We start from the raw sequence: 13,097 nt of genomic DNA, 5'->3' as shown, positions 1-13,097 counted from the left end.
TTCTTTCTATATATAACATACTTTTTTAAAGGTCGCAAAGTAAGTTTCAAACCAAATGTAGTACCTACTATATAGTATGCGATTTTGGATGCAGCAAGTATGTTTTTGTTTATTTTTTGCTTATTTATTCCAGTGGTCTTGGATACTACACTGACACCTTCTGGTGTGGATGCATTACATATGATTATTAGCTGCTGCCATATTATTTAATCACAAAAATGAATCACTTATATATAAGTAAATATATATATAATGTAAATAACTGATGCAAATTTATAATAATTATCACATTAGTAGTTTTACTCTTATCAGGAGTCTCCATCTAACAGTGGTATAATAAAACAAAAATTAAGGGGTTTTAAAATGGATAATTGAGAAAGAAAAAAAGAGATGTTTTGCTAGAACATTAGGTGAACAGGGGCAAGGAGGGACAAAAGAAAGTTGGAGAGAGAGAAAGAGAAGGAAAGAAACGAAAGGCAGGGAGGAAAGAAAAAAAGGGGTTCATGAGGGAGCTCTTGTTCACCGAGGCAGAACACAGACAGAAGGGGAGAGATAAGAGTCTCTCAGCTACACTGAGAACAAGTAAACATATTCCATGCTCAAAAATATTCTGCTTTTTGTGTTACATAACTGCCAAAAATGTTTTTTTTTTATTTTATTTTTTTTACTGTCATTGATATTTGTTTCTGCACAGCAGATCATAAGTTGGTGGATCCAAAAAATAAAACGCCATTTTGGTCAGGTTAACTTAATTTTCAATTACATATGGCTAATACTAGGCCTGCAACAACTAACAACTAACAACAAGCAGTAAAAGCATACATTTTTTCATGAAACACATTTACTTACACTAGTTTGGAGTAATTTTTTTATGTTTTTGAAATAAATCTATTCTCTTCAAGGCTGCAATTATTTATATAGTAAAAAGTTATATTATTAAATATTATTATAAAAAATATTATAATGCAAGCACTTCTAGAAAGCGAGTGTGTAAATGTCGCTATTACAGTTACATTCTCTTAACAAACATCAAATTTAGGTTTTAAATGAGGAGTAATTGAAACAACAGATGAATCGATAAATCAAAATAGTTGTTAGTTGCAACCCAAGCTTGTACATACTTGAGAAGTACAGGGAACAAATATTGTATTGTATCCTCTTAGATACAAACAACTCTGTATAAATCCGTATATAATCAAGTTACTGTATCAGTTAAAATCATGTGGAGTAGCCCAGTACAGCAACATTTTCTTAAGTCAAAGTGGAACAAGTGTGCCACACAAACATTTCACTCACATAAGTCACAAATGAGTTTCAACACGTCATGCAGCCTCTGAACAACATCACGGTGTGGTGTTGTGTTTAGCAAGTCAGTAACTTTTGATTATGGGGTAACATCACAAAACGAAGTGAATCACTATGCCACAACATCAAACTGATAAGAGAACTTTAAAGCAGACAGATCAAAAAAGCTAAAGACATTAACAGTGATACTCTTCCCTTCGAACAGTCAGCCACAGTGCGTCACATTGGGGGCAACATCGAGAGATCGGACCTATAATACCACCAAAGCACTTACTGCAGGCTGAGGTGAGTTCAACTTGATTCATCAAGAACTATAACCATATTAAAATAAAAAAAAACATTTGCGTTTTTTCTATCTCTTTCTCTCTCTATCCATCCCCTGTGTGAGCTTGAGGCTGGGCTGGCTGGAACTATTGATGAGGTGTGGAAACCAGACATACACACGTCCACAGACAATTCTTTTGTGGCCAGATCATATCTGATGAGGTGAGAACATGGGCGCTGATGGTGCCCTCCCACCCGGTGTCCCCACCCCCTCCCTCATCCCAAACCACCACCACCACGGTGAACACATAGACATGCCATATACAATCTGTACCTTGTGTGTGATCAGCACTGGACCAACTGACACCGGTCAGCATTATATCTAGAAGAACGAAACCATGTTAATCAGGTAGGGCAAGCAAGGAAACCGTAAAAGGTGCTGAAACAGGATGGATTTTCTGGGAGAATATGCCGGTGGGTGTTCCAATTATTCTGAGTCCAAAAAATAAATCCTTATTGTTGTGTGTAAACTCTAATACTAAATCTATTTATCCCGGCTGTTTAAACTCTAGTCTAGATTATTAGTCCTAGATAGTTGTGGGCTTTGTGGATGGAAATATCTAAACAAGTAAACTTATTCAGTTTATGATAACAGTCATACCAACAAGTTCACCTGAAAGGAACCACAACTTTTCTGCTCAACTTTTAATAGCAAAAGTCCACAAAGTTACCTCAGGATATTTAGATATTACGTTCAAAAAGAAGTTTCAAAATATTAATCGAGCCAGGGAAAGCTGACACACGGTTTAATCCCATTTCAACCCTAGAAACCTGACACATCCCGTCAGACATTCACGCCTACGGAAAATTAGATATGCAGCAAAAAGAAAAGATGAAGAACTGAGGGTAAAATGAAGCACTTTTCCCTCTCCAGCTAAAGCTGATGGCATGATAGCGCTATAAAACAAAAGGACACACTAATCAGCTAATGCGCAAATCAAATAAAGATCTTAATGAGAAAGTATGGTGTGATAGGACATTTAGAGGGGAATAAATTTGACCTCTGAACTGAGATTAAGTGATAAAAGTTGGTGTGTGCCAATGAGAATAGCTTTGTTTTCCTTGCTTGAGTTTTTGTGTCTGATCTTGTGGTCTGACTCAGATGTTATAGTTGTATAGATATATAGATATAGTTATATAGTTATAGATCACCTATTTACATCTGTATTTCTCAAGGGCTTAAAAAAAAGAAATTCCCATTTTAACTGTTGCTTAAAGATCAAACATGCTGGACCAATGTCCAAGCCAATGTCGAAACAACAGCTAGCATCCACACAGAGATCCTAAATGAAGTCGCTTTAATGCTAACGCCTTGCTGAGAATAGCAGGAAGTGGAACCAAAAGAGAAGGTCATCAATACCACGCCGTGCATCCTGGGTAGCATTGGAGCAGGCAGCTGATGGATGTAACCAATTTGAGTGTGACAAGACTGGATTTTTTATTTACTTCTCAGACTTCACTGCCCTACATGCAAGAGATGAGGAGGGTGGGCAGACCCCTGTGTCAGGGGTCCACCACACACCCTGCTCTCTCAGTAAGCAGATCACCATGCAAGCCATGGGACATGCTCTAGAGACGTTCCCAGGCAAAAGGGGGGCAAGCCGGGGAGTGGATTCCTAGCTAATTAGGGGCCCGAGCATCTCATTCCTCATACGCCGGTTACTCTAATTAGCATTAGCATCTAATTTAGCACGCGGTCAAATCAAAATGATCAAGCAGGACTCAGAAAGGTGTGGAAAGGCTACCGACCAGCTAGCTCCTTCTCCTTACTCCTTCTTTTTTTCTCCATTCGTTTAAGGCGCTTCTCCTCGCGCAGTTTGGCTTCTTCGGCCTCCTGGTGCCGCCGGCACTTGTGAAAGTTCTCGACCACCACGCCGACAAACATGTTGAGCACGAAGAAAGCCACAATCAGCAAGAAGGAGATGAAATAGAGAAGCATCCATGGGTTGTAATTCATGATGGGCTACAACACACAGATAAACACAACACATGTCAATGAACAGACTACAATGGTGGTTAAGCTAGTTAGGAAGTTACACACACACACACACACATATATATATATACACGCTCACACATACACAAACAAAAGATCTCCATTTCAGATAAATGCTGTTCTTTTGAACTTTCTATTCATCAAAAAGAAATGTACACAAGTGTTTTCAACATTGATAATAAGAATACATTTTTCTTGAGCAAATCAGAAAATTATAATGATTTCTGAAGGATCATGTGACACTGAAGACCGGAGTAATGATGCTGAAAATTTGCAAACACAGAAATAAATTACATTTTAATATATTCAAACTGAGAATAGCAGGTTTACAGAAAACAGAAAACAATTATTTTAAATTGTAATAATATTTCTCAATATTACTGTTTTTACTGAATTTTTTTTTATTAAATAAATGCAGCCTGGGTGAGCAAAAGAAACTTTTCAAAACATTAAAAAGTCTTACTGATCCAAAACTTTTGAATGGCAGTGTAAATACACTATAGAAAAGAAGAATTGAACTAACTAAATAATCAATCACATTCAACTTTTTAAGTTAACTCAACTAATTCACTCCAATTAAAGTCAACTTAAAAGCTTTTGTTCATCTCCTGAGTAACAGGTAGTTTTGAACTTAAAATTGATTGTCAAGGCAACTAAAACAATATGTTGAGCCAACTTGAAAAAATGAGGCAACCTATCACACTCAACTCAAGTTAAATTAAATCAACTAATTCGGGTTGACAATACATTGTATTTACAATACAAAGACTTGACTGAACAAAGACTCAAGAATTAACAAACAAGAATTTAGGTTCACTGTTTTACAGTCTCTCTCTCTCACTCTCTTCTCTCTCACTATATACAGACAGACAGATAGACAGATAGACAGACAGATAGATAGATAGATAGATAGATAGATAGATAGATAGATAGATAGATAGATAGACAGACAGATAGATAGATAGATAGATAGATAGATAGATAGATAGATAGATAGATAGATAGATAGATAGATAGATAGATAGATAGATAGATAGATAGATAGATAGATAGATAGATAGATAGATAGATAGATAGATAGATAGATAGATAGATAGATAGATAGATAGATAGATAGATAGATAGATAGATAGATAGATAGATAGATAGATAGATAGATCTGGGTCAGGTCTGCAGGAGTAGCCTGAGGTTAAGAATTATGGAGATTTATGATACCAATAACGCTTCAATTCAAAGGTTTGTCCTTCTGAAGACTCAACGCCTGCCTTTAGCTAGATTAAGCATTCTGCATGCAATGGTGAGGCACAGGCCACATGGCAGGCACTAAGGAAGAGATATCTGTTCCAATTCAAGCACATGAATGCCTTGGCTAGGACAGGGGGCTGGCCTCTTTTCAATTAGAGCAGAACAATTTCAGGAGCCCACAGCCACACATGAAGCATGGAGACTTCCTTTTCGTGCAAAAAAATTTATTTTTATTATTCAGAAAGTATTTGAAAATTCTAATTGTATTATAAAATAGACATTTGGAGGAAAGAGTGTAAAATAAGGCACTTCAAAGAGATCTGATGAATGGACAGTAAGGAGCTTACAGAAGAACTTATGAATGGGAAAGCAGTTCTTTGAAGCTAGGACAGAAATGCTGATCATGGATTTTTCAGCTCTGATTCAGTTCATGGAGTTTGTCCAATCAGAGTTTGCGGTTATTAGAGAATGCGAATGGGATATATTCTGGCCCACAATTTGTTTGTACTCTAGAAACTGTGACCCACTTAAATGAAAAGGTTGCCGCACTGTCCATAGTTGTGTATCAAATGTATCACAAGGTGAATCAACAAGCATGAAAATCCATATAAATAACATTTTATGCAGGTAAAAGGAGCTTCTGATACGGTCAATACCTGCTGATCGACACCGACAGCATCCAGTCCATCGTACATTATGTCCACCCAACCGTCTTTGGAAGCCAGAACAAAAAGGGACATGAGAGCCTGAGGGAGGTGAAAGATAATACAAAAAAAAAAAAAAGGTTAAAAGAAACCTTTGACTTCAATGGTTCCATTTGACTGTTGAAAATGGGACGAGACCATAACAGATTATTTTCAAATTGGAAGTGGCATTACCAGTCGCTTCTAGGTACATTTAAAAGAGAATCTTGAGATAGAGCAAATGTAAGTGCTTACCTGCCCAAGGTTATCAAAGTTGTACTTGTGTCGGACCCATTTGTATTGAGCGAGGTTGCAATCTGACTTGTTGGTGATGTTTCTTGTATCCTCCCCCTGACACACAAAGAACTTTCCTTTGAATAGCTGTGGGAAAAAACACAAAGCAATTTTATCAGCACGCAACCAACCTTCTTTTTCTCTGTGAACGATTTTTGGAAAAACATTTCTCAGACAAACCTAGGCTCTTTAAAGGAAATAACTAAATACTTAAATTATTATTATTTTTTTTTTTTTATGAGTACTGACATTAGAATATGCCAATAATGTCATAACTTTATGCACTGTTAAATAATGTAGTACTTTTTTGACCGACATAACAGGTTTACCCAAAATTGCTAGGCTATCTAATGAGTAATTTCAAGACACTGTTACAACCTTATACAATATGATTATGTCCCCATTACAGAAAGTCCAGTATGACTGTTCAGTGGAAACCATACAAGGACATAATCAATGTTACTGCATGACACATTTTACAGGCACAAAAGCACAGGCATCTTTTCCTGGAAGAATGGAAGATAAATTGCATCGGTGTTCCCCTACGGTCTTATGTAAATTGTGGAAGTATGGAAAACAGAACATTTTAATCATAGTCAAATTATTCAGCTGTGGGTAGGAAGAGTATGTTTCAAATTTACAGAAATGACAGAAAATCATGTATTCGTTCTGTGCACCACCTCTTTCACACTCACTAAGAGTCTTAAAGGCAATCTTGTGGATTAAACACACAGAGCTCATATGTTATGTGTTACTTTATATATGGTGTTTTTAGAAGGAATTACTCCAATTAATCCCTAAGCTTTAACTTTAATAGTGTGATCCAAGCAAGAAACATTATACCCACTTTATAACTGTGAGGTGAAGTTGGTTTGAGATGGCCTGCCAGGCTGACCAAGCTGAAAAGTGCTCAAAATCTCTCTAAAACTACCAGAAAACGATTTTAAACTTGTTTAAGCTGGCGATTTCTGTAGGGATATATATGTTTTTGTTTTTACTCACCTGAACTCCCAAGATGCCAAAAATAATGAAGAAGGCACAGCAGATGACCACAATATTCCCGATAGGCTTGAGTGATGACATCAGTGTCTCAACGACCAGCTTCAGTCCTGGAGCTCTGCTGATCACTCTGAAAATTAAACAGAAGAACAGATGTTTAAGCAACAACAACATTCATTTATAAAGCACATTTAAACACAGTATGAATTGATCCAAAGTGCTGTAAAGTATACAATACCAAATCTACACAGTAAAAGCAACTCTTACAAATTTCCAAAAGCCTAAGAATTAAAGTATTATTTAAGAGTACACTTAAAAATGTCCAATGAAGGAGCAGACCTCACACAATAGGGGAGACTATTCCAAAGCTTGGGCCTAGCCACATAACAGCCCCGATCACCCTTTGATTGATAGCGACACTGTGGCAGAGTTACAAGTAAAGGATAAGAAGCAGGAAGGTATGGCTGAAGAAGGTCACTATATATTTTGGTGCACGGCCAGAAAAAGCCTTGTATACAAACTGGAAGCCAGTGGAAGAATGCTAGAATAGGGGAAATGTGGTCGTCCTTTTTAGACCCAGTCAAAAGTTTCACTTCAGTCAACTTGCAAGCAAGATAATCAAAAAATCAATTTTATCATCTTTACGCTGCAATTTTTTAAATTTGTTATCCAATATAATATCCTTTATGCATTTCTATACAACATCAACAGAAACAGTGGTGTCAAGCCTCTCTGGAGGGTAAAACCTAGAATCGTCAGCATAGCCATGATAAGACATGTTGTATTTCTGAAAAATGTAGGTCAAAGGAAACATATAAAGGGAAATAAATAAAGGTCCAAAAATGGATCCCTGGGGCACACCACATGAAATAGGAGCAGATGATGAGGAAACATTTCCTAAATTTACAGAAAAAAATCCTATTCTCAAGGTAAGAAGCAAACCACTGTAGTGCAGTGTCCTGGATTCAAGACGTTCAAGAAGAATATTATGTCAACAATATCAAATGCCATGCTCAGATCCAACAAAACAAGAGCCTGAATCCAGAGCAAGCTAAATTTAGTCTGTGATCTTCAACAGAACTGACTCATTGCTATGTAAAGATCTAAAATCAGATCTAGCACACTCTGGCACACTAAGCAACACATGCTGGTTCTTAACCGGGTTTGCTTCAAGAGCCTTTATTTGGAAATAAAGTGGCAACCCAACACAAAAACAACTTTCCTAAAAGAAATAATTTAAAAAAGGAACATTTTATAAAATTAAATAATATCCTGTTATATAATTATATAATTTACATTTATTTACTAACATAACATTATTATTAATAATAAATAACAATACAGTATATTACCAGCAAACATTTCATGCCCTAGCCATTATGCTAAGCAACCGCAACGCACAAGGGAAACTTTCTGTGCTGCAAAGAAAGGAGACAATTTTAATTAAACCGCCAGAATAAAGCTGAAGCCTAATTATTAATGGCACGACATCCGGCACACAACTGCACCTGTCAAACCTCTGCGGAGGGTAGCATTCACAGTGACACAAAGACACCTGCTCGCAAGGGCATACAAAATAACATATGTAATACAAATACACAGCTATAAAATGAATTCAGCTACAGCCGTTCACACAGTACGAGTTCTTGTGGAGGGAACAACTAAAAGGGGACAGAAAGTATGGTTTACATGCCGTCTTAAAAAAAATTGCACAATGCAATCTAACAGTCAAAGATGTCCCTCTAATGCATGTTTACATAGACCAACAATTAAAATGTAGTGCAGACAAATTCGGCCTTGTTTGTGTTGAACTGATGTTATTGGGACACAATGAGGACCTAAAGCAGTAGCTCGGGATCTCACCACAGTACTGAGCTAAAGCAGCAAAAAAACAGATTTGATCCACAGCTTTGATCTTCTTAAGAAGTGTGCTGTGATTGTATCAGTGTCTGAGGATGAAGAAAAGGCCATGTTTAAAGAGACCAATCAGGTTTAGTCAAAGTAACTGGTTGAGAGAGAAAGGAATCTGCCAAAGGGAATGCAGATAACAGGCTGCTCTGTCTTTTGTTTGTCTGAATATCTACGTGCATCTCTCACAAGCTCAAGCGTATTTATCAAAGCTCACTTCGGGGATTTCAGGTAACACCGTAAAATCAATTATGGAAATGTCAAACGATGAGAAGGATCAATATGTCTAGACCCACGCTCATCTCTGAGTGAATTTGAGAGGGACAATCCAGTGAAATGATATGCCTTGTACACAGTGTACTCACCAGTGCTATTGTTAACTAAAACTGTTAAAGAGAATTGAAATAAAGCTAAAATGAAATTAAATCAATATGAATACTAGATAAAAAAGACTTAAAACTTACTGAGAATTAGAAGTTCTAAAACTAAATAAAGCTAAATATAAAAAATATAAAATAAAAGTACATAACAAAATTACTTAAAACATTGACTTAAATTAAAAAGAAAACGGAAAAAATAAAAGCTAATTCAAAATAATAATAAATACTATAATAGTACTGTATATAAATAATAACACGGGTGCTCACACCATTAAATTCCAACCCCTCACCAATAGAGGGCGTTAGTGCATGAGGTGTTTTGCCAGTAATGTTTTTCAATACAGTAAACCTTACAGAACACAGTGAAGTAATGTGCTCATAGATTTTTTTCATGAAAATGTGTAAATAGGCTATGTGATTTTGTGCAATTTAGTGTATATTTATATACAGTATTAATAAAAGAGCACAGTAAAAGTTTGTAAAGTGGGCAGTAAAGCATGGTGCTTTCATATACCATGGTACTGAATGATTACCATAGTATGATAATCATATGGTACTTAAAAAAAAATAATACAATGGTACTAATGTAAATACCATGGTATTTTGGGATGATAAGAACCCAAAGGGATGTGGTCCTAGATTTATAATGTGATGCTGATGTGACTTTTCTAGTTTCTGGAAACGTGTTATGGTTACTTCGTTTGTTAAGTCTTTCTCATGTGCATCGCTCCGATGGGGTCTTTTTGTTCTGAAAGGTTTTAATAAATAAATATATTAGGAAGGGAACAATAAGTAGAGCTCTAAAGGAGCTTCTTATTCCCAGAACACAGAGACACATTTTCATCCTGGCTGTAATTAAAGGATGCTGCAGTTGGGCTGGGAACCGTCAGTTTGGGGGATTCAAGCTGTGTGACACACACACACACACACACAGAGAGAGAGAGAGAGATAGAGAGCAAGCACACAATCAGAGGACACCCGTCAAAGGACAAAAAATATGTTTAAAAAAAATCTCAACTACGAATCAAGAAAACGGAGTAAAAATAAACGCATAAAACCAAATGTATGACTTACTTCTGTAGACGACAAAAGGAGATATTGAAGGGATAGTTCACCCAATTATTCAGTCATTATTTATTCACCCTGGTGTTGTTCTAATGCACCAGAGTGAGAAATTAATGACTGAATCTGTTCCCAGCACACTCACATAATATAGGGAAATTATGACTTCACAATTACACAAGCTATTATCTAAAAACAATAAGGCATAAAGGACATCTGCAGCGATGATATGTAAATGAAATTAATCAGCTCCAGATGAAATCTGAAAGAGCCAATCTGTCCTTATCGTCTTTCCGTGCAATTTTCCGTCCGTGTAATTACAGGAAATAGACAATGCAGAAAAAAACTAACTTGTTTCAAGTCAAGCATGGTTAGATTAGTTTAACAAATGCCTTAGAGTGGACAGGCACTGTGGAAGAAACTGGACTGTAATTAGAATGAGAATTAATGAGCACAAGCAATAAAAAAAGCTGTACATTACTGTATGTCGAGTTATTTGCATTCAATAAGGTCAAGCAGGAGCTTCTAGGAGACTGAACAAAGTGATATCAGTAGATAGATGCTGGCGTCAGGTGTTTAAGGGAGGGTCTATTCCTCTGGGGCACATGCAGACAGTGGAGGATGGATGGTTCTTTATGCGCTTTTGAGATTAATTTAGATCCGCAAGGGTGATGTGCAGTGCAACATACAGTGGAGGGGTTTAACCTGGGGGTCAAAGAGTTGATGAATTTACAGAGTGTGCACATTCCCCCTTAACACAACGCATAAATCATCCTGTCTAAAGATTGAAACACACACACTTATCCGTAACAATGCCATTGATACTTGATAAGGAGAACGCGGACAACATAAAACACAGATGTCCACATGAATTAATGGGCATATCAACCCACCATAAAAGGAATTTTCTTTTCTTTTTTATTTACTTACTTACTCTTTTGTCAAACTTGTTTGAATTGTCTAAAAAGTCCAAATAAATGAATAAATAAATAAAAAGAAAGTTTTTTTCAAGAAATTAATACTTCTATTGAGCAAGGATGCATGAAATTGATCAAAAGTGACAGTAAAGGCTTTTAAGTTTTTACAAAGAAAAATCTATTTAAAATAAATGCTGTTATTTTGAACTTTTTAATTCATCAAAGATGAAAAAAAAATGTATATGGTTTCCACAAAAAATATTAAGCAGCACAACTGTTTTCAACATAAGAATAAATGTTTAGCACCAAATCAACATATTAAAAGGATTTCTGAAAGATCCTCAATGATTTCTGAAAGATCATCAATGATTTCTGAAAGATCATCAATGATTTCATCAAATTTCATTTGAATTAAAATATAAAAAAGTCAAAAAGTTTTAAAATAATATTTCACAATATTACTTTTTATGGTATTATTGAGAGCATAATATATCTTTTTTTTTTTTTTTTTACTGACCCCAAACTTTTGAACAGTATATATATATATATGAAGAGTTCAGATGCAAAAGCCTCTAAGTGCCATCTGACATTTCCTAATAGAATGATCATTTTTATAAAGCTTGTATATTTAAGTTAAGTGATTTCACTTAAATGTCAATTAATAGGTCATTTGCATTGCCATTTAAGTGAAATTATAGAACTTAAATATACGAGCTTGATAAAAATGATCATTCTAGAATAAAATTTCAGATGGCACTTAGAGGCTTTTGCATCTGAACTCTTTATATATATATATATATATATATATATATATATATATATATATATATATATATATATATAAAAAAGATGTATTTCAATTTTATTTAAAGATTATAAAATATATCCCTTTACAACCATGGTAACATTCACTTTCATTGTATGGAAAACAGCAGCTTGGACAACCTGCTTAAAGACAGGTATAAAGAAAGTCATACAAGTTTCGAAAGATATTGGAGTGATTAAACAATAGCAGATTTTTTTAATTTTTGGGTGAACTGTCCCTTTAAGCTCACTGGTCCAGATACACATGTGGTCTGGATTACCCACCCCTCCCTGCATTGACTTGCAGAAGTTGCTGGGCCCACGCTGTGGAGACTTTTTACAGCTGTCTTTGTCTTTCTTTTGATTTCAACTTGGACTTCACACAGAGGTGCTTTAATATAAAGTCTGTCTAGGGAAGAATCAAGAAGTTAAACTTTCAATAGGTGTTCGCCGGTGCAGAGGCAGTTGGACACACAGTAAAGTTCTCTGAAGCAGAGCGCTCTGGCAGTGGAGGAATTTCTGTGTGAGAATCTTTAAAATGTTCAAGCAGAGGAGCTCGAGGTGAAAACACAGACCTCTTCATGTTTAATTTACAGGGCGTTTTTTCCTCTCCGGGTGCTCTACATTCTCTGACAGTCAAACGAAGCAACTGTCATTAGTTATAATGGGACCTTATCACACATACTGTTTAAAGGTTAATTCACCTTATGTAATATGCTACTAGTGGATTCAATTCTTCATTGGAATAAACACATAAAAAGGATTCAAGTTTTGTTCCACATACTATTCATTATCTATTAAGGCATGCTTGGATCTCTATGCACTATTCAGTAGCAGTGGAGTAATAGTGATGCTCAGGGGTTGTGGCATAAATCATTCATTAGCTGTTTTAGCAAACTAGTGAAGAATGCTTTAAAAGATTTGCTGGGAGACGTATCTGTCATGCTCATCAAAATACCTCAACATTATTTGGCACAATACGTAAACTGTTCTGCTTTATCAGCACACATTAAAATGCAAAGAAATACATAAAAAAGACTAGAAAATGGAATCATGGAATCTGAAAAAAACAAGTAGGTGCAGGCCAGGGATAGTTCACACCAGAGGCCACTAATTAGCAGACCTGGTATGAAGTATATAATTTACATTTATGCAATATAAAATTGATGTTGCATGAATA

The 13,097-nt window shown here is 35.8% G+C and overlaps 1 protein-coding gene across 8 annotated transcripts in view; it reads right to left on the bottom strand.

Annotated features, from left to right (window-relative positions):
- Positions 1-13,097, bottom strand: part of cacna1g (calcium channel, voltage-dependent, T type, alpha 1G subunit) — a 218,992-nt gene that overhangs the window by 35,177 nt on the left and 170,718 nt on the right. For 5 of the 8 annotated variants that reach the window (XM_082151199.1, XM_082151204.1, XM_082151205.1 and 2 more), the window contains 5 exons: positions 6,850-6,976; positions 5,809-5,934; positions 5,527-5,616; positions 3,400-3,592; positions 1,904-1,951 (listed from right to left, as the gene is read on the bottom strand). In XM_082151199.1, coding sequence (XP_082007325.1) covers positions 1,904-1,951; positions 3,400-3,592; positions 5,527-5,616; positions 5,809-5,934; positions 6,850-6,976 — 584 coding nt within the window. Of the gene's footprint in view, positions 1-1,903; positions 1,952-3,378; positions 3,593-5,526; positions 5,617-5,808; positions 5,935-6,849; positions 6,977-13,097 lie in introns of all 8 variants that reach the window. The other 3 variants (XM_082151201.1, XM_082151203.1, XM_082151200.1) reach the window with 2 other exon arrangements.

The sequence above is a fragment of the Leuciscus leuciscus genome (genome assembly GCF_965113295.1).
Source record: "Leuciscus leuciscus genome assembly, chromosome: 21".
Classification (NCBI taxonomy): Eukaryota; Metazoa; Chordata; class Actinopteri; order Cypriniformes; family Leuciscidae; genus Leuciscus; species Leuciscus leuciscus.
This window is presented reverse-complemented; position numbering and strand designations above follow the sequence as displayed.